We start from the raw sequence: 22,828 nt of genomic DNA, 5'->3' as shown, positions 1-22,828 counted from the left end.
ACAGAAAAACAACTCAAGGAAGTCAGATGAAACTTTTCAAATAAATATATTTTCCCATACTACATGTTCAAATCATGATGAGCAAAGTTAATGAGGATAATCCTAAAAATAGCTTTCATTTATATAGGGCTTACTGTGTGCCAACTACTGTGCAAAGCACTTTACAATTATCTCATTTGATCTTTACTATAACCCTGGAAGGGACTATTGTTACCCTATTTTATAGATAAGGAAACTGAGGGAGACAAGTTAAGTGCTTGCCCAGGATCATACAGTTAGTAAATGTCTGAGCCTACACTTGAACTTGGGTCTTCCTGACTCCATCCAATGAACCACCTAGGTAATAATAATTATTACATAATAATGATGGACAATAATGACGTTGATGTAGAGTTTTAAAGTTTGCAAAGTACTTTCACATAAGATAATCATAACAACCTGATAAAATAGGTGATCTTGGGCAGTCATTTTACTGCCCTTGGCTTGCTTCCTCAATTCTAAAATGAGGTTAGATTTGATAACCCCTAAGATGAAAAGATCTCTTCCAGGGTTAAATCTGTGATCCTATATATTATAAATAGTATTAGCCCCATTTTACAGATGAGAAAAATGAGATTGATAGGTTGGCTCAGAGTCCTACAGCTGTCTGAGGCACGATTCAAACCCAGACCTTTTCTCTCTGACTCCAAATCCAGAAAGTTAGGAAGCTTTTAAAAGCTTCCTCAAGTTTGCAAGTCAGGGAAAACAAAGGCTGACAAAAGCTCAGTTACCAAGGCAGTTGTCTCAGATTGGGTTAGAATATGGGCCTAATTGCATTTTCCAACTTAACCTCTGAAATCCTCTCCTCTCTCAGGATCTTACTTCAGTTTCTTGGGGTTTCATTAAAATTTCTTTATCCCTTTCTAACTGGACAGTCTGGTAAATATGTCTGTAGGTATATGTCCACGGGAAGAATTCAGCTTAGCTCCTTTACCCCAGCAGGTCTTGACTTGGTAGCTGGGAGCCTACTTCCCAGGAATACAACCACGTAGTATTACAGAAAAGAGAGGCCCAATTAAAAGAAGTCCTTTTGGTGGCTACCAGTCAGCCGTGCCTGTTCTAAGTGGACCTCTGCCAAACATCTTTTCCCAGTGTCATTAAAAGAACATATAACAGAATCAATGGATTTTTGTCCTATGCTTTATTAGGAGTGATTTAAGAGATACAGTGGCCCTGTTTACACAGCTGTAACATGTCAAGACCTGTAGTACATTATTGGCTTGAGGCCTCCAAATTGCAGTCCATTCTCCACAGAATCAATCTGACTTGAAAACATCCCCTCTAGGAAAATGCACAGAAAAAGACCCTTCTGATACTACAGAAAATGAGCCAAAGTTTTAGGTGACTTGTTAGAGCAGCTTGAAAGGATCAACCCTGACTTGTCCTCTTTGCGCACTGGCAATAAGATGAGAGACTTTCACGGAAGAGCCGAATGGCTTCTTCTTTAACTGGGATCTCAGGCCGTAGGTGGATGGGCTACACTCAACAGCTCTGGACTCGGGCTCCAGAGCCAGCAAGAAGTAGCTTGCTTTTTCACATTCACCCAGAGCCCTGCCAATCTAAAATGGCTGCTCTGTAATACTTTAATTGCAGTTTCATGGAAACAAATTGCTATTTAACTACAATGAGCATTTCTGAGACTTGGCTGAACTAACAATACAGGCAGAGCATAAGAAACAAAGCGACAAGTTACCATCCAGCGCCAGCCTTGAGGTCTCTGAAGCCTCTCTTAAAACTTCAGTCTAGGCACCTGGGACAACTTCAGAGTAGATGAGGACACAAATAACTGATGGTGAGATCTCTATCACTTCCCTGATTTCAAAAGGACAAGCTAGAATACAGGAAGAGCTCCTTCACTGGTAGACACTGATAGATGGCAGTTGGACAGTAGACGATGCTGCAGAAGTCATCTCTGAAACTGTTTCCTCAACAACATAAAATGAAAGATGACCTCAAAGGTCCATTCCAACTTTATATTCATGATCTTATGGCTACCCTTTTTACATGAATCATCTGTATTTTTTTAAGGGATGATGGGGAGAAGGATTCAGGCTACACTGGAAAGAGTGATGGATTAGAGAGCCGTAAGACCATTGGGCACGTCATCTAATGTGTGACAGTCTCAGTTTCTTCAACTGTAAAATAAGGCAATTGGACTATATGACCTTAAAAGTCCCTTCCATTTCCAAATATATGATCTTATGTAAAGCACTTTGTAACCATGTAAGTGCCAGCCATTTATAACAATGTTATATAAATAGTTTTTGTTGGATCGTTCAGTCATATCTGACTGCTCGTAACTGGTCTTCTTGGCAGAGACACTGGAGTGCTTGGCCATTTCCTTCTGCAGCTCATTTAACAGATGAGGAAACTGAGGCAAACAAGGTTAAGTGTTTTGCTTAGGGTCACACAGCTAGTCTGAGGCCAGATTTGAACTCAGGAAGATGAGAGTCTTCCTAATTCCAGGTCCTGTGCTCTATCCACTATGCCATCTAGGGGAACACATTAAAATTGTAACAGCACCTGAAGCCATTTCATTGAGGGGTTTTATTCCTAACGATCAGTTCTTGCAAACATCATTCCTATTTATTTTTATCCTGATCTGTGATATTGTTTGTGTATTGGGAGAATTCCCCAGCTAAGGCCTCCATCCACTGATACAAATGGGCACCCACCGATCAGCTCTGTAAATTGGTCTGAGAGAACTACCTGGGTCATTAGGATGAAAAGTGACTTGACCATGAGCACACAGCCAGTTGGGCTGAACCTGGATCTCAGGCCTTCCCTCCAGTCACTATGACATAATGCCTGTCATAAGCACTAATAGGGAGATAGGCTCTAAACACAGTTAATATCCTGAAAACGACCTAATTTCATGGGGCTTCATTCTGGCACGACAGTTTTCTCATTTTATGTTTCACTAACAGAACAGGTTCCGATAGTTTGTGATAAATCACCATGGCCTGAAAATACAGTAGCTCATGGCAAACAACTTGATTCAAAAAGCCTTAACATCCCAATGCCTTCCGGGATGCGTAAATCTCCTAACTAGACAGCTGGATAGGTAAAAACATTAAACCCTTTTTAGAGGGCAATCTCTTTACAAAATGGTTTCATTAATACGAGTGACAATTTGCATGATTGAGACATTCATATGTATCATAAACATAATTTAAAAAAAAAATCCAGAGTTCAGTGGGGTGCTGTCACATAGGGAGGGTTGTCCTTGATTCTTAACGGCACTTGCTGTCAGGAACTTGGGAGCCATTTTCCTTCCATGGCCCGATGAATATGAAATCAGGCTTTTTTAGAGAACAGCATACATTTCACAGACTAATAACACAACAAACGCAGTGGACGAAAGGTGAATATGTCCACGTATTTTTTTTCTTCTTTTGAGCAGTGTTTTAAGGCAGGAGGTAGGTGAGGGGAAGAAAAAGCTGCCTTACCCCATCCCTGTTCACATAAAAATAAACCTAAGTGTTTTCAGTAGCTTTCTATCCACCAAGAGCATCCCCATTAGGGCCCATTTTATTGTTTGAAATGCCTCTGGTTTCAAGGAAGTGTTTTACCTAAAGCAAGCCTACTACTAAAATATTCTCTATTGTATATTCATAGCTCCATTAGGCCTTCTCCAATTTAGCACATCAAAGCCAAGGCTTCATCACTTGCTACGTGGATTATACGAACATGAGTGACATTTGTAATCTTAGAGGTCTGCAACTTAAGAAATGCTTTTAAAAGCTTGTTATTAAATAGGTAGCAAGGTTTCAGGAGCCTGCCGTATATAACAGTTCATTTAAAGTCTTCAATGAACTTAGACCTCTAAATCACTAAATGCCCGACTACATTACTTACTCAAAGTTATTAACCATCTTCTTAGTATTTCTAGGTTAGATCGGACAACTGAAAAGCTGTGGGAAATGCAGGGGGGAGGAGGGATGATGCTCGGGAAGGAGGGAGGACAGAAGGTATTTGTAATTCAACTAACACTTTCTGCTCCTACAGCATCCTCAGGAGTCAAAGGACTTTTAGCCAGGATCCTGAAGAATAATTTTTTGAAAGCACTCATCAAAAAAACTATTCCTTTACCACAAGGCTCTTGACCAGAAACTGCCAAACACTAGAAATTCAAACGTCTCTGGCATTTCTGCTTTTACTTCTTTCTGGAAAAAAAGCTCATCAGATTGAAGTAGAGTAACAGCCATCTTCTTTGTCCTATTTATAGAATGCTTATAGTTTTAGAATGACCCCCTACCACCACCACCATGCCTCCACTCCCAGTGAGAAAGGTAGAAAGAACCAAGTGTGGCCTTGGTGGGGAGCAAAGCAGGATACCTCAAAAGGAAACCGGTGGTTCATTTTAGATATGCAGAGCTCAACTTCTATGATCATGTAGTCTATCTGTATTACCACAGACAGTGTACATATCAGGAGCTTTCTAAGTCATAGATAAAACAAAATAAATACTATTTTTAAAAGCAAAAAGGAAACCCAAAGTCTGAGTATCAACACACTTCATTTTATTGGCCTGCGATAAAAAGTTGTGAGATTTGCTAACGGTTAATTCATCCAGGCCCCCATAGCAGCATCGGCAATGTCTAAGGTTGTCAGGTTTTCTCCCCATTTCTCGCCAGGCACTAGATGTGCCTACTGACTCATCCAAAATGTCTTTCCCCGGGATATGGCTAAAGGGTTGGAGGGAGCCAGGATGGATACTGGGCTGTCTTAAAACCAGTAAACAAACATCTCAAGGATACGACCAAATGAAACCTGAATCCTCGGCAAACATATGGGAAGGGAGAGGAAAAGAGGGGACAGGCAGGAGGGAATAGAGGGGCAATCACAGGAAAAACCAAAATAAACAGAACACACTATAGACCATATCGGTATTTGAAATCACTGGGAAATGGATTCTTCCCCCATCGAAGATGAACATAAAATGAGCTCTGGGCTCCCGTCAGCTAATGGAACCTGCAAACAGGTACCTGCAAGGTTTAGAGATGCTATTTCCTTCAAAAAACCATAAACTGGATAAGAAAAAAGATAGACTTTGGTCATTAGGCCTTTTGCTTTAACATGCTTTTCATCAGTATACGGTACTGTCCGTGTGGAGATGAGGAGCTAAAGTAGTTAGATGAGGGATACTTGATAAATCTGTATCTATGTGTACTATACAACACACACACACACACACACACACAGCCTAATGGCTGCATGGGAGAAAGTAGTGAGATGTTTGCTATTATCAGAATTAATATTCTAAATGGGGAAAAAACGCTGTTTGAAGCTTTATCCCAGTACCTCTGCCAGAGATGACATGGTGAAGTAGTTTGAAGAAAGCCTTACTGGCAAAGAGTGGGAAAACACAGATGACACCTCCCTTCCCCAGAATAAATAAAATGAACTTGCAGTCAAAGCACCAGAACTGAAAAGTCTTTAAAATACAGGACAAAAAAGAAAAGCGTTTAAAACCAAACACGGTTTGGTATTTTCCTTTTAAGTTTTTATTATTTAAATACACCATACTAGGAGCAAATGTCTCTGAAAATATCACAAATAAAAGATTTGTCTTCATTCAGCAAATTAGAAGGGGGGTGGGGGGCAGAATTTCTACACGGTAGCTTCTATGAGCCTGACTTTTTTTTTCCAATTTTTCCTTTTTTTTTTTTGCCATGGGAAGTAGCAACATTAGGACAAAAAACACTTACATGCATACATACATTGTATTTTACAGAGATACAATAAAAGTGTTTGTGTGATTGAGTATCACAAAAGCCACATCTCTTTCCTTTATCTCATGTTCAGTTTGGATTGAAACACATTTCCTTACGACACCTAAATATACAGAGAGCAAAGAGAATGTTGTTAAGGAAAAACACAGGGTACAAACTCCGGCCAGTGCCCTGCTAATTGTTAATGAGGGTAGAAAGCAGATTTGAACGCTTCTTTTAATTAGCTTCATTAGTCATTTCCCTCCCCCGCCCAGCCCCCTCCCCCCCAAAGATGTCCTCCGGTGGATCTTTTTTCATATTCTCTACAGTCTCCCATTAGCCCAGGTTCATGGAGTCCTTAATGCTCATATTCAGTCATTTTAATACACCAATATATGTGGGAAGGATAATCAAGAATAAAGAAGGTGCAGTGGTATGAAGCTGGCGCTGGGGCTAGCTACAAAGGTGACTTGTCTACTGGAGACACATGGGATCCATCTGGGATGAACAAAATTTGAGATGAAGGCACGCATTCTGCATTACTCTGACCTTTTAGCAGACCTGGAAGAAATAAAAAATGGGCATCTTAGCCAAAACGTTCAATGTGACAGATAGGAAACTCAAACACGACTGCTTTTGTCTTCTCCACGTTCACTAATCCCCTTTTATTAGACTACTTTCCAACTGTGACTTGATTGAAGCTATCTACGCTACTTACTCAGGCGCTGGAGAGCGAAGGCATAACATTTCAGACAGATTTTACTAGCAGGGAAAATGAGACCAGAAATGGACTTTCAGAAAGTTTCTGAGAGTGACGTCCTTTCCAAGGAATGGCTTAAATTGGACAAGGGTGGGCTCCCCTTTGGAAAAAAAATGACAGAGGGTGCCCTGCCCTCCATTACAATGGCTCCAGATATTACTTCCATAGGTACAGCAAACCTCATCTCTAATGACCTATGGATAGGATTCTTCCATTCAGATTTCTCATCTGCTATGTTACTTAATGTTACATAAACATAGCAATACATGAAGTCAAACCCATGTGCTTCCACACTTGATGTGTTAATGAATTGTGATAATTAAAAGTGCCTCGCTCAAGAGAAATTTGACTTTCATGGGGAAGTTGGAAATGATCATCAGCACAGTCTTCAAATACAATCTGTTTGCAATCACCAAAATGAAATCATATATATTAGGTTTTTATGGTTTTTTAAATGACATTGTAAGCTTCCCAGAAAGTTTTCTTTTCACCCTTCCCTAAGTTACTAAAAACCTGAGATCTATTAGTAACAGCAACCCCCCACTTTCCAGCTAATTAAAGTGGTGGAGGCTGAAATCCCCAGAGTTGGAGCTCAGTGTGAGAAAGTAATTTGTCTGTCCAGAACAAAGATTAGGGAGCAGCCAGCAAGCATATTTAATAAATGAGCATCCAATGTCCTCTGCGATGGACACACACCCGCATGCCACAAATTATATAACTACAAGAGAATTGCTGAGTGATATGGAAACTAGGAGACTCTAAATTTTCTTCTAAGTGAATGGAGAGATGAAATCTAACTCCCATTTTATTGAAAAAGTATAGATAAGTTGATGCTCTGTACAACAATCTGGTAGCCTCACTTTTAAGTGGAAGGGGGAGTCGGGTAACAGGCAGAGATTTACAGAACACTATGGAAGGTATCTGAGTGTTTATTTGGCCCTATAGACAGGCTATAAATGTTCTCCTGAGGATAACTAAGCTTCCTTTAAATGATACAGCCTACAGGGTTTTTTCTTTTCTTTTCTTTTTTTGTAGGTCCTGACACACTCGTGTTCTGACATTTCACTCAAGAGGAGGCATCCGATTTAAAGGCTTGAAATTATTTTTCTTAGAATATACAATCAATGATGCAGAACTACATTGGAACTGAAAAACAAAAACATTCCAAACCCTGTGGACAGATCTTATAACAAGATAGTGGAACTTTAAAGGAGATAAGTTGATGTTTTCTACACAATAAACAGTTTTTATCAGTTTACTATATATGTGTGTATGTATGTACGTGTGTATACATAGGCACATACATACATATGTATAGCAGTGGAAGTGTTTTTGGGTTTTATATGTGTATTATATATATTGAACATGTAACTGGACCTATAGGTGGTCTGTCGAAATAAAAATGGCTATATTTCTATATGGTAAATATAGTGATAGAATAAGGAACTCTATAACGAGGCTGTTACCTCTGAAAATAAAGACAACCCAAATTTACAGAAAAAAAAGAATTCTTAAGAATTCATGAACACCTTCTCCTTTACATTCTTATCAAAGTATGTGAAATGCTTTGCAAACTTAAAAGTGTGATATAAACACTAATCGTTGTTATCAGGAGTAGTATTAACAATGGTGATGATGAGAAAAATATGTATTTGTGATATACTCTACTTGCCTCAAATCATGGCCTATGGAACCACTACCCAATAAAGTGATTGTGTTGACAAAATATGGAAGGCAAAAATGTAAGATAATTCCATTACCAGGGAAATGGCTTTAATTAGTGCCAAAACAGGTAGCTTTTCACAAAGTATCTAACAAGTGCATACCTAAAATTCTCTTTCCTTACACTTTTTAAGTGCTATTACCTTTTGGGACCCCCCCTCCCCACTCCCCAGTCTGGCCTTTTCTATTTCCCAGACTTAAACAGGTATATTGTTAGGATTAGATTCCTGTTACTGAAGTAGGTCCAAAAGGAGCATGTTCTGTTCTCCTTTTTTGCCAATGCCAAATGTGGAAAACAGCAAGGACGCTATCCAGAAATACACACACACACGCATGTATGCGTATGTATGTGTAGGGCTGTGTATCTATCTATCTATATATGTGTGTCTGTATATATCCATATAAATGTGTTTATGTATATGAAGATGTATGTATGTATACGTATAGATGTATAGATATGTATATATCCTTTTTCATAGAAAAGATGCTATCCAGAAATATCTAACAGAAAGCCATGCTTCTCTGCCACTGTCCCTCTGCATCTGCCTCACTGAGTGTGGCCGAATTGGGTTTAATAAGCCGGGAAAGCAACACTGAGTCCTTCTCTTTTTTCTGTTAAGGGCTCTTTCCCTCAGTGCTTGGTTGGTGATGGGGCTGCCTCACTTTGAACCGCTTCACGGGCCTGGTCCAATTTTCCATTTCTTCTCTACCTACTTCATTCTTCACCATGCAAGATGGTAAAGCTATAACAATCATTTTGATGCTTTGCTAAAGCCAGGGAAAGAAATAGGATAAAACTCATGACAAACTTCAGATCCTATTCAAAGGAGAAATTAAGCTGTTACGTTATGGTAGAAGAAGAGGGAAAAAGAAAGCCACCTCTTGATTCCTGGACTACATTTCACTTTTTTCGCTACCCTGTATAAATAGGAAAGACTTTACCTCTTTTTTGAAAGGACTGTCTACAAGTATTCATTTAACAGGTTCATGGCTCTCTTAAGTCTGCACTCTGAATTTATTTCATTAAAATTCACAAACATATAAATCTATGAATTGTTGCATTTATTTGTACTTCCTTTAAGTGCTGGCTTTGATATCTATTTGCCAATATTAAGTCATTACAGTAACAAGAAATTAAGACTTTTGTTCTTAGCTAAAATGCTATCGAGTTTCCTTGATTAATTGACATTGTAATATAAATACTTTTATTTACTCAGTTTGTTAATGTTTGCTTTCCAAGGCACAGACTAGAGCTTTAATCCAATGTAGTACATAACTTAGGTGGGGGGAGGGAAAATATAAAGTCGTTACACCATAATGGTAGCTTTATTTTTAATGGCTAAAATCTGTATTTTTTTTTTTAAAGCAGCATTTCCTCCCTGCATTCTAAAGTAAAAGTCCTTGGCATTTGCCTTTATAAGTTACAGGAGACAAAAAAACCTACACTTTCCCCCCAGACTTTTGAAGCTTGCTGAATTCCTCTTTTCAGATAAATGTTATTTTTCGTGATCCTTGCAACAGACATTAATGAAGTTCCTATTGTAAATCTATAAAGAATTACCAAGTGAAGTGTGTGCTTTTTGTTTCAATGCAATAACTCAGTCCTATGCGATTGCCTGGGTTAATGATGAAAAAGTCAAATAGACTATCAGAGCTGATGGAAAAATCTATCACCAATCTGAAATTAAAATTCATCTGTGGTCAATAAGATTTAATATCCATGCAAGTGGCGCTGTAAAGAGTAAATGAATCAATGTCATCAATACATAATCAGTATGAAATATGATGTGAATAAAATTATGTGTGAGGCTCATACATTTCACTCTTTTCTGGACCAGTGTGGAATGAACAGTCTCTTAACTGAAGGTTGACAGTAATTGTTACAAATTAAGCACAGCGGTTATCAAAATGCACTCGCTTGCATAGCTGTAAGACTTATTAAAGAGATTAAAATAGATCTCAAACTATCCAGTTCTAAGGGTGCTGGACAACTGTTGATCGGAACATTTTCCTCTGAAATGCCTTCTAACATGCCACAATTTGTCCCCGTATATAATTTACTCATCTGTAAGTACGGTCCAAAGGCTTTCAAGTTATGGATCAGAAAGAGAGTTACATAATCTTTGATGGCGTTATTAGTGGTGTAGAGAGAGATGGAGAGACTAAGAACTTTGTTTGAAATGTCATAACTTATTCAAATTTATGGGCCTACCAATCAACAGAAATGCTCTACTCCGGTATTACAGTATGTTTTGTAAAACTGCTATTCTAAAAATAAATCCGAAGCAAATTGGGGAGGGATGGCAGGTGTCGAGATTTCAACCATCAACACAGGACCCTTTTCTCCATGACAAAGACATGTAGTCCTGTTTACAAAAATTAAGGTTCTAATTTTCCTCCTACCACACCCTGTTTCTGCACCTCCAAAGCAACCAACAGGATCTGATGATTAGTAAGTTTCATATTGGCCTTGGTTTTGCATGCCACAGGGCAGTTGAGGCTAAAACCAAATTAAGAAAAGTAGATTTCCCTAACAGGTACTGGGTATTTGCATCTGGTCACCCTGTTTCTGAACACCAGACCTGGACTCTCATCTCCGTCTCTTTCAAGGGTGATACAAAAGAAAAACCACAGCCCAGAAGACTCAAGGTTGGAAGAGGCAAGCTGTCCCACCTTGCTCTAAGAAAGCTCATTAGTAATTGTTGGGTATTCACCTTCTGGTCTGACAGTAGTGGATTGCTTTGAAGTGAATTCAAATGACCATTGATGAGAGCTGTAGGTCTATCATGTTCACAAAATAAACTGCCGTTGATGTAGTGAAACCGGTCTCCCGGGACCAGGCGATTCCGGCAGGTAGAGCACGTAAAACACTGGAAAGGAAAGAAAAACCATTGGAAACAGGTGTAAAATGAAGTCTTCTGGTGCCGAGTGTGGAGCAGTCACTCAAGACGGGGGCTTCTATCAAGTACAGAAACACTTGAGTTTCAAGTCTGGGTTTTTTTTTCCCTTATAGCAATTCCCAGGGATATCAACCCCCAATTCAATGGAAGTATATATTGTATGCCCACGCATGTAACAATCACGCCAGGACCCCTCCTGTGGAAAACATTTTTATGAGCTTTACTATTGTGAAGGGTTCCCTTTCTAGTTACAGTATACAGACATGAGTTTAGAATAGGTTGAGTACCCCAGGTAAGAAAACAATGAAATACAATATCAGCCCGAGGGAGGATGAGAGGGGAGCCAAGTGCTACCTTCAGATGATAAACGTTGCCTTGCGCCCGCATGACGAGCTCACTGGCAGGGATGGACTGTCCGCAAGCGCTGCATGCCCCACTGTTCCCAAATAACCTGAAACAAAGGTGATGGCAACCATGAGTGTTTCAGCTATGTCAAAGAACTCCCCCCAAAAAATCCTTCCCTATTCTCCATCCTCACACCGAAGTTCTTTTTGAGGCACAGGTCTGAGAGTTCTGCAACTGATTTACATCAAACAGGAAACCCATTTTGGGGGAGGGGATTGACTAACTTCTGCCCACCACACAGGAAGAGGAAGCACCGGATTTAATCAAAAATATTGACTTACACCTCTAGCAAATACAAAAGAATTCTGTACTACACACATTTTTATCAGATTACTGAGTTCATCATAAAAAAAAAGATACAATTCATGACTGGAGTTTAAATGCATTGTGTCCTTGAAATTATATGAAGAACTCTTTTGTACTTTAATCATATCTTGAGATATGAGTCATCAAAAGGTTTAAGAGGATTTGATTGTATATCTAAGAAGACATCATGCTCAGTGTATTGAAACTCCAGTAAACCTCCATCAGGGAAGAGTTTCCATTAGAAACTCTCTGCTATCCAGGTTGATATATAATGTGTATGGGTTAACCTTTTCAATCATGGTGTCAACACTTAAGATTTGCCTCTGCTCATCTCTTTCATCCTAACCTTCTCTCTCTCTTGATAATGAAATGCTTGCTCCAACTTCCCTCTATCTGCTCCTGAGTCCACAATTTAGATTACTTCATCTCTGCTAGCAACAAACTGAATGAAATTTCGATTTGAGCAGAAAGTAATTTACCGGGATCTGGACCCATTTGTCATCATATCTCTCTGGGTGTTTGCTGTATCACTGCAGTTTTCCTATGCAATCAAATGAGACCACAACATCTGCCATGGGGGGGTGGGGGTGGAGGGAGAGGGAGAGGGCGGGGAGGGGGAAGAGGGAAAAGGCTGTGGGAGGGGGGGAGAAGAGTACAAGGAAGTCGAGTGTAGTGAAGAGATACATAATTTTCTAAACGTGTTTAAAGGCACAAAGCGAGATTTTAAAGGAACACTGAACTTCCACTTTCTGAGAGTATCCTTTTTATTTCTTTTGAGGCTTCCTTTTTAAAAGATCCGCATTTTTTTAAAATCAGACCCAAATAATTCTACAGTGGAAGGTGAGGACTGAAACAAGAGGGCAGGGTCACAGACCCACTTTCAGAATGGGGTCACCAGGAGTCACAAATTAATGTATAGGTGTCATAATAAATATTAACATTTGCATTTCCTCCTTGTCCAAATAAAGTCATAAAATTCTGCTGGTGTCAAAACTCGAAGACGTGTTCCTATAGAATACCCGTAATCTGAATGATTGCAGCATGCCTCTGTATAAAAAAATAATTGCTTTGAGTTTTCAGAATCTGGTCTTGCAGAGGAGGCTTGTCATGTTCAAACTACTAATTTGCTGTCGCCACTTTATTGAAAATAGCCTGTAAGTTGTTATTAAATGTATCGACTGAACGACAGGGAGAGTAGTAAAACTGCCCCTTAAGATGGCTTTTAATAGGAAGACCGAGAAACAAATTTTGCAGCAGCATCGATTTGAAGAGTTCAATCAAAACTCCATTTCAAAACTAATTAGTCTGAGATCCACGACACATTGACACGTTCTTGCAGAATCAGGAATGGTTACAAAGGGAAGGCTACAATAATACACTGGCAGGCCCTCCAGCCAAAGGACAGCCCTGCCTGCCAGCTCTGGGGCCGCTGAGATGGGTCGGGGTCCGAAGCTTGACCACTTGAGGACTACTGATGAAATCCCACTGGGTTTTTTCTTTTTTTTTCCCTTCCCCCATCTCCCAGCACTGGATTCTCTTAGGCTCTGGGTGTCACCATCAACAAAGTTTGGAGAAGCGTGGGAGAAGAAAGTATGGGCAATAGCCAGGTTTCCTCAACCCCCCAAAAAGAAATGGATACTAACAAAAAAAAGTTTGGGTAACAACAAAAAGTTAAAAACCTGTCAGTATGGCAAAATGTATGTTGGGGACTAAAGGAGATTGGGGGGATGAGGTGGGGGGATGAGGTGGGGGTGGGGGAGTGACTGGGAAAACTGAATCCTAGACCCGAGGCACAAATATCCTCTTATGATGAATATGAGCTCCCTAGAAGTATTTCTGAGAACAAGAGTCTGTAATTAAGGCTGCCACCACCCCCAACAGGTTCACTTGTACCACACCATCTTAAAAACACACTTTCCCAGCACCGATCTGATTGTGCTGCCTGAGTGTTCATTTATTTAACAATTCACCCTGAGTAAAGTCAGCTGCACGTCTTTGGCAGCTAAGTGTATTTTAATAATCCGTGCAGTCATATGTAATCCAAAAGCTTTTCCTACATCTTATTTTCCCCAGCACTGCCTCTGTAACCTTTCAGAGGACAATCAACTCCACCCCATCCCCAATCACATGATGTACAGAAGTGTAGAAAATTTTAGTTACAAAGTTTGGAAATGACTACAATGTATCCTCGCGGCGAATGCACTATTTAACAACATATTAATGCTGTGGGAGATTGTTCGAGGCCCTTGTTTCAGGGAGGCCTTGAGAGCCTAACGGTTGATGTCTGAACACACGGTACATTGTCCTCTCCCCCCTTCACCCAGGATCAAGGCGACTATTAGAAACTCGACTTTTTTTTTTCTGAAAAGTTTTTTTTTTCCCCTGTGAGGCTAGAGAGTTAATTATCTAACCAGGGGGACTGTCCAGGACAGTGTTTGATTTAAAAGGCTCGAGGCTTTAGGTGCTCAATTAAGTAGCTATCGGTCTCAGACTGGACTTTAATGGGCTCTTTTCTCTTTAACTCAAGCTACGGGGAGATATACCCCAGGTCAGGCTAATTAAAGCCAGGGGACTCTTTAATTGTGATGACAGAATCGGTTTCAGTTTCCTTTCTTTGGGTCCTCAGTCCAAGAAGGTCGTTAATATTTCAGCATTTGGGCAACGCAATCAATCACAAACATCAAGCGGTCCCTTATATGGAAAAGAAGAAGCCCGAGAAGAAGAAATCCCCCAGAAGCCTGCATTCTAAAGGTGGTTCGCTCTTATTTGGAGAACTCCCATGTAGCTAGGTCCTATTTGTCAGCTCTGCCCCAAACTCTCTCCCAATGACGTTAAGAGATGGAGAAGAGGAGGAAGGAAAGGGAAAAAGATAGTTCTATTTTTAGTTTGGTATCATATCTCAGCATCATCTTGGAAATCTGATGACCAATAGCTGGGCTCATTTTCAACTATGTTACTACTTTAAGGAGCAAACATGTAACATTAAGAGATTCCTGGAGGTGTTTCCTCCGCCGAGAGACAAACGGGGGCAGCATATCCAAAGGGGGTGGCAAACTACACGTTTCTACCTACGAGTAAATATATCAGCAACCTATCAGAAGAGAAAAATGCACTTCTACAGGACTGATCCAAAAGCAATTGGTTTTCCTGCAAGTTCCTATATTTAATCTAAATTCTGCACTAGCTATATTAAAACGTAACAAAGAAATGCAACACAGAAATTACGCCTGGAGCCAAGTCCATTAAAGGTACTTCAGAATAACTAGAGACCGAGCACCTTAAAAGCCCCAGAAGCTATTGATACTTAAGAGGGGGGCTGTGCATAATGGCAAGGGCTGCATTAGAAAGAGGGGGAAAAAAATCAGCCAAATTACGCTTGGTTAATTCAGAGTAACAGATCTGCCCCCAAGTGAATTGGAGGCCTTGAATTAATTCTGTTATGACAAATCAAGATAAACGTTCCCCCTAAATTGCATGCGATTTAATTAATTTTTGAGATCCTGGGTTTTTTTTTCTCCTAGCTAATAGTTCACATGCTCCTATGCTGTCATTGTGCTTGAGTGGGCAGACTTCAAAGTGATATTAAATAACCAACTATTAGATTTACCTAGCACGTCCTATTGGAAAAATGCCATTTAATTACCTAGCCTGTTCAATTAAAGGGACAGCATTCTCTGAATATAGCAGCTTGCTGTTGATTACCAGGGAAATGAACTCGCCTGCCTGGCGGCTCCCAGATTTCTACCACCACCGGCCCTCCCCCAAACCCCAGCCCCAACACACAGACACACAGACACCCCCCCCCCCCCGGAACCCCCTCCCCCTGCCGCGGCTGCTGCCGCCTCCTCCCTCCCCCAGCCCCCTACCCCGCCCCGCTGCACGGTGCAGACTGCGGCTGCGGAGAGCCACGTGAATGGCAAAGAAGGGAGCACGCAGCAGCGAGAGGCGAGAGCGATTCTCCGGCGGAGCTCCCGCCCTTTTGCTCGCCCCAGGCTCGGGGCGTCTGCTCCGCTCCGCCCTGCACCGCAGCGGCCGCGGCGCGGCCGGAGGCAGCCGTCGGGGCTCGGCCCCACTCGGCCTAGCTCCCCGGCCTGCGAGCCCGCTGAAGTCGGGCAAAGCGCGCAGCCCGGGACCCGCTCGCAGCCGGCCTTCCTCTGGTTTTTCCTTTCCCTCCCCCACCCCGTAAGCCCCACCCGTCTCTCCCCTAACTTCCTTCTCCGAAGGCAGCAGCAGGACCCACGAGAGGAGGAAACGGGGTGGGGGGCGGGGGAGGAGAGGGGAGACTGACTAGGACCAGGAAGCATAGGAGTCCAGAAGCAACTTTGCTGCCCAAGACGGGGGGGCGTTTCCAAAACCTCAGGACTAGCCAAAGATTTGGGGGGTAGGGTCTGGAAAGGCAGAGAGTAGGTTGGCCTGGGCCCCTTTAAGAACAGCCAGAATAACAGCTCCCCCCAACCTCCAGACTTCCCCTCCCTCTCTTAGAGGCCAATTTTGTTAATTAAATGTTTTGTTTGCAACGAGGCTCTCATTCATTTCGGACACGTCATTCTGAGCAGATCTAAGCCAGAGACCAGATCTCATTAGATAAAGCCCATCAGAACTAAGAGAAAATGGAGGAGCCTCTAATTAAAGCTTTTAATTGTGTGCGGATTCCCGGCTGCTGGCGGCTGGAGCTGGGGCTGCGGCAGCTTTATCTGAAATCTTGAGAGTGAGGGCAGAAGCCCCGTCGTTCCTCTCCACCCAAAGGATCCTTAGCCTTAAAGGAAGGGGGGGGGGACGTCAGCAAGGTAATCCCCCATCTCTCCCCCACTTTGGCTCCCCTTCCTTCCCACCACTCGAGTCCGGCTGGCTGGCCTGCCTCTCCCAGCTTACCAATGAAGGTAGAATTTGTTGCTTTTAGCTAGATCTGGGTCGTTTTCAAAAGCCACAACCCCAAGACAGTTTAAAAGCCCCCTAATAAATCGCGCTGTGGTCCCAGCCCCCGCTCAGGAGAGCACCAGAGTCCCTTTCACCTGGCGGCAGCCGTTTTAGCTGATCAATCCGCTTTTCATTCTTATTCACGTCTAATTTGATTAAGAGTTGTGCACATGGATTTGGCCTCGGATAAGGGAACTGACAGCTCTTCAAACTGGGGGGTGGGGAATGAAAGGAGAGGGAGAAAAGTATAGGGTCAAGTCACTTCTAGATAAACAAACCCAAACCCCACCCCCAGCAGGCCTGGCGAGAGCCTCCCAGAAACTGCCCAGATCCATTACGGAATTTGAATGGGTGGGTGGTGGGTGCTAAAAGACATCCCTAGACTTCTCCGTTTGGGGTGGCAGGTTGAAGACTGAACTCTTGAGAGTTCAGCTCAATAAATGAAGAGTTCGACGCCCTTCACACATCTCTTAGGAACATCTAAATATTCATTCGAGTAATTCAGTTCAAGTTTCAGAGAATGCCTCACTCCAGCACATGCTAAGTTAAATCCAATTATCCAGATCCAGAGAAAAGGGGAGAAAGTCAGAAGATGGAAGAGGGCCATCAACTCTGAAACACCCAAAGCTGATAACACTCCATGTTTGTAATTGCAGAGAACACGGAGAAACAAAATGGGCATTCATTTTTGGCCCCCATGAAATAAGTCTTATGCCTGAACTTGCCTTGGGAAAATTCAAATGGACTGGAGGCATCTTCTCTTTTTAATTAGTGACAATCAGAAAGGAAGGTTTGTTTGACGCTTTAGAGGGTTATGAAACTGTACCACCATTCACCGCATCTGAACAGTTGTGCCCTTTTTCCCCCACTTCAAACCAAACCTCTTCTTATCCACAGTTCTGCTCTGTTTAATTACAACACAGTCAGGCTTATGGTGTTGCTTGGATGGAGGACCAGAAAAGCATTACCACACTGTGCCCCCCCCCATCCCCATACACCCATGTGCTGATTTTCCCAACATTTACTGCTGAAAGGACATTTAGTAACTACCATATTATCATTTCCCTTTGAAAAAATAAAACCCTTTTCTTCTTATATTCCTTTCTTCTATTGAGTACAGTAAGAAGGCAAGCACGTTGGCCGGAGGTTGCATTATTAAAATAAATAAAAACTCTTAATTATCCCCATCATTTTAAACTAATGACAACCAGGCGAACATTTCCTTATTCATACTCAGTATATACTATTTACATCCTTCAGAACCTAATGGAGGATGAGGCCAGTGTTCCAAAAATAAACTTTTAAGGTATTATAAACCAATTGATGACTACACAAGAAAAGGCAACAACTTTCTTATTAACTGTTAAAGGAGGAGGAGAAAATACTTAAGAATACACTTGGCATTTACATTAAAAACCCCAAACATTTAAATAGAATGCAATTCATCCTAAAACTCTCTTTCTCTTATGCCAACCATGGTCTTTTTTTTTAATTACTGGATGTTGAAATAGAACACCTCCTAGAAGCATTCATGTGCATCAGTCTATCAAACCATTTACTCAAATTAAATGTGTGTAATCCTTCAAATGCCTCCTTTCAAATTAATGAGTTTAGGAGCTTGAGTTCACCTGAAAAGATCCTATAGGCACCTGACCTCCTGAATTCTTTCTATTAATTGCACTGAAACTTGTTAGAAAAGATCATGATGTTACTATACATTAACTAAAGAATGCAAAATTGCCATATTTCACAGCTGGTTTTTCGCAAATCTCTTTGGAGAACTAGGGTGGTAGGAGTGCACACAACACAGGGTGGTAAGTACACACCTCCCCCCAAAAAACAAAACAAACAAACAGAAAAAAACCCTGACCTCTTCTTCAGAAAATATAAATCTTTCTGCATTGCAAACCACACAAGATTGTAAGTTCCTGAACCCTAAATAACAAACAAACAGTATACAGACAAATATTGCCACCAGATTCTTTGGCTACAAGCAGAATTACAGGCCTCTGCACGATAGTTAATCAGTCTTTTACAAGAAGTATAAGGAATGAGTCACTCTCTTTCCCCTCAAAAAAGTTTAAAGGTGCTTATGTAGACATTATAATTAATCAGATACCACCAAGGGTAAGTCACTTCCCCTTGGCTAGTTTTATTTTGAAGCCAACTGGGTGTCCGTTCTTTCTCTGTAAATACTACTGCCCAACCTTTAGGAAAGCAGATTAGACTGCCTTTTCATTTCTGTTTATTTTTAGTGGGGACTCCTTTCGGACTGGTAGCCACATGAAAGAGATCAGGGGGCCCCCACGGTCTTCCCCCTGGGCCTCCCACTAATAACCCGAAGCTGGACACCAAGAGACCTTCTTACAGAGCGTGGGGGTTCACAGCTAATTTAAAATACAAACTAGAGAAGGAACAAGAAAGCAAACCATTCCAACTTCTCTTCCCGCTGCCAACTCAACCTCCTTTTCTTGCTTCAGTCCTTTCACACCAGAAAAGGTGGTGGGGAAGCAACAGTTGCCCGTGGCAGGTACAACTTCCACCCACCCACCCCAGCTTTGCATTCCTGGGACTCCCCACCGCACCAGCTCTCGCAGACATCTGCTTACCTAATGTAGTCATTTCTGCAAAGGATCATACCGCTCTTGGTGTAACAGGACGTGCCAATGTCCCCAAGCTGAGCCTGGCAGCAGGAGCACTTCAGACACCGGCTATGCCAATAGCTGTCCATGGCATAGAGCAGGAAGCGGTCGGCGATCTTGCCCCCGCAGCCGGCGCACCTTTTCCAGGAGAGGGCGCCCGCCGTCACCGGGGGAGGTTGCGAGCTGCTGCCCGGATTCACCATGGTCTGTAGGAAGGAAAGGGAGAGACACAAAACAGGGAAAAGGGGGGTGGGGTTTGAATCAAGAGGCTGATCGCCCGTGTGAGTGTGAGAGTGTGTGTGTGCGCGCGAGTGTGCGTGTCTGTGCCCAAGGGTCCAAATGTGCTTCCCCCAAAGGGCTGCTGCTGAGTAGGGGACAGGCTGGGGAGGTAAGGTCAGTGGTATAGGGCAAAGAAGGAAGGGGCACAAACCAGACCCTCTTTCCAAAGCACTGTTCTCAGGGCTCGGTTCCGAATCCAAGAGGCTCCCTCGGAACTTTGCTGAGCAGCCCACACTGACAACTTCAGCTTGGCGACTGTCAAAGTCTTCTAGCGAGAGAGGCTCTGCAGTGCGATTCCCTCCTTCCCACCCACCCACTCTCAACTCCCCGCCCCCAGCCTCCGCCTATCTCCCCCCACCCCCACCTCGGCACGCATCTAGCCTCTAGCAAATGAGGGTCATTTACCCCAGCCCCAGCAGCGGAGGCAGGAGGACGAGCAGCAGCAGTGGGCCGAGCCCAGGCTTCCCACCCCCCGCAGCCCCCTACCCCTATATCATGCCCAACTCTGGGAAGTGCAGCTGGAGCTCAAGTTGGGAACACTTCAGTTTCCTGAGAGGGAGGGAGAGAGAGAGGGAGCAGAGGGAAATAGAAGGAGTGGGGGTGGGAGGGGAAAGGGGGATGGAGGATGGGAGTGGGGGGAAAGGGAGAGAGAGGGAAACAGTGCAGTGTGTAAAGTTGCGAAACTGGTTTTTCGGATTTTTTAAACAGCACCTTTCACATGCCATTGTGGTGACGGCCATCTCCCATTATTGTTCCAAATCTCATTTCATTCTGAAGATCAATGAGTGTTTTCTCTGGGTTTTCAGGACACCGGCCAGAATAATAGATCATTGAACTTTAGGACGCCTGTTAACTTCCTATACAAACACACTCCACTTTTGTCTCGCTAATCTGCCCTTGATCAGTAATTTAAATGCTAAAGCTTTGTTCCATAAAAAAAAGGGGGGGGGTAGGGAGAGAAGGAGGAGGAGGGAAGAACTTTGGGGATAATCTGAGAACGATCAAGGGATACACTAGTTAAATTCGAGCTAGCCAGGCTGTCACCAAAAACTGCTTTTAAAAAAATTCCCCCACACTTTCTAAATGAATGCCACAAGAGAGGCAGCAACTGGGGGAATAATATAGGAATCAATTTATAAAGCTTAGACTAAACCGATTAATTTGTGGCCTCCGATCCCGAGTCCAATAAACTCCTAGTGTTCCTCCAGTCACTTATACTATAAAAAGATCAAGTTATTTACTGCCAATTAAGCAGCATGTTTTTGTCTTTGTCCTTTGTAAGCCGAGTGTGTGTACTCATACCAAGGCTTTGGGCCATCTCCTAAAGGCATTCAGACTGATACCTCCGAAGAAAGACGGCGAACTTTTTTTTGCCTGCCCCTGGCCCAACTTGGTAGCTGGCAAGAGGGGAGGGCACCAAGCCCCAAGTCCCCGGGTTCCTAAAATAGGCCGATTTTTAAACACATTTCCTCCGAAAGCGTCCCTGAACGTGTCTCTAGTGACCACACAATAAACCAGAAAAAGAACTCCACCAATTAAGCTGTAACAAAACCCCGAGACTTTGGAAACAGGACCACTCTAAAACCCATTAGCATTGCATTTATCCGAATGCATCATACCTTTATGTAAATTGATTTATCTGATGCATTTACTCGAGGAATTGCTTTTTGTTACAATTTCAGCCCTAACCCAAATGAATCTGCATTTCCTGCCCAGAGTCTTAAAAATGTTTCCCTTTACGTTCTAATCGCTTTGAATTCCTTTAAAAGGGGGGCGGGGGGGAGAGGGGGAGAGAAGAGAGAGAGAGACAGAGACAGAGACAGAGACAGAGACAGAGAGACGGGGAGAGATTCCATGCTGCTTATCCTGAATCTTTGCTGTGAAGTAAACATATGTATGTAAATATATGTGTATGTATGTGTGTATATTCTCTATAATGTGTGTATTACATATGTGTATGTACATATATAATTTTTTAAAGGAAACATTACACTGAGCAGAAGCATCCAGTAACCCCATTAGCTAAAGCTCTTAAGGACAAGCAATACCTTAATGCTGATTAAATCTAAAAGAGATGATGAATCAAGGACTGACCAGAAACTGACTCCCCAGATAACTAAGGACGGGCCCTCATCAAGTTTCATTTAGAGTTGGAAAAAAAAAAAGAAAAGCTTTTAAGTTAAATAGGCTTATATTCTAGTAATTACATAGCCGAGCAATTTAGGTCCTGGGATAGAGTCAGTGAAACAGAAAGCAGAACTGGCAGCTAGAGGCAAAATAAGCCCCCCTTTAACAACGTCTCTGGTGTTTTTTAATGGAGACCAAGGGAGGGACAGGCGTAGGGCTGGCAATTTGTAGTACAAAAATGGATGCTTAATTCATGTCTTGATTTTAATTAGGTGATTCACCGGATTTCTCCTGGATTGAAACAAAAGACTTATAAGCCAAAAGGAATTTTTTTCTTTAAAAAAAAAGACACCAATACAAAAACCCTGCCCACTTTGATCCTTTCTGCCACTGTTTCAAAAATAGTGTTTACTGGGGGGCGAAGGGGGGTTGGGGGAGGAGGGAGGCAAGACTATTTTTCCCCACCTCAATTCATAACCGAAACAGGCAAAGCCTTTCACTTCTGGGCTGGAAAGGCGCTCCCCCCCTTCCCCCCCCAAGCCCTCCTCTTCGAACAAACCCTTTTGTAAGCAGGGACCGCTACAAAGCTGACGGCCCTGGTGCTCGCCTGCCTGCCGGCCTGCCGGCCTCCTGCTCGGTCCACCCGCCTGCCAGCCCGCCCCCCAGCCTGCCTTCCTCTAGTTTCAGACTCCCTCATTATCTAAGCCGACGTATTGTTTACTTGCAATTTGGGACGGGGAAGGGAAAGCAGCCAAAGAAAACAACCACGGTACAGGACACCTCCCCCCCTTCCCGGTCTCCGGGCCACCAGCACCACCAACCCCCAGCCCTCCCCCCCACCTCCCGCCCCATCTCCTCTCCCCAGCAAGTCCGCTTACCTGTTTTTCCCCTATATTGCAAAAAGACGGCGGCGGCGGCGGCGAGATCTCCGCGGAGCCGCTCGCTCGGCTTCCCCGGGCTGCTGGACTGATGGAGCTGGATGGATAGATGGATGGGAGGAAGGAGGAGGGAGGGAGG

At 42.7% G+C, this 22,828-nt stretch overlaps 1 protein-coding gene across 5 annotated transcripts; it reads right to left on the bottom strand.

The window, feature by feature from the left end:
* Positions 1-5,523: 5,523 nt before the first annotated feature.
* Positions 5,524-22,825, bottom strand: LMO4 (LIM domain only 4). 5 transcript variants are annotated; one of them, XM_072648973.1, is made up of 5 exons: positions 22,690-22,825; positions 19,373-19,611; positions 11,490-11,586; positions 10,950-11,105; positions 5,524-6,314 (listed from the first exon to the last, which is right to left on the bottom strand). In XM_072648973.1, the coding sequence occupies exons 2-5, from the start codon at positions 19,606-19,608 to the stop codon at positions 6,306-6,308; spliced, it is 498 nt and encodes a 165-aa protein (XP_072505074.1). In that variant the 5' UTR covers positions 19,609-19,611; positions 22,690-22,825; the 3' UTR covers positions 5,524-6,305. The 5 variants fall into 5 exon arrangements, with proteins under 5 accessions (XP_072505074.1, XP_072505077.1, XP_072505078.1 ...); XM_072648976.1 differs by lacking the exon at positions 22,690-22,825 and adding an exon at positions 20,171-20,243; XM_072648977.1 differs by lacking the exon at positions 22,690-22,825 and adding an exon at positions 20,090-20,242.
* Between the last annotated feature and the right edge of the window lie 3 nt (positions 22,826-22,828).

The sequence above is a fragment of the Notamacropus eugenii genome, chromosome 2 (assembly GCF_028372415.1).
Source record: "Notamacropus eugenii isolate mMacEug1 chromosome 2, mMacEug1.pri_v2, whole genome shotgun sequence".
NCBI classification, from domain to species: Eukaryota; Metazoa; Chordata; class Mammalia; order Diprotodontia; family Macropodidae; genus Notamacropus; species Notamacropus eugenii.
Note: the sequence above shows the minus strand (reverse complement) of the source record. Positions and strands in the feature narration are given on the sequence as shown.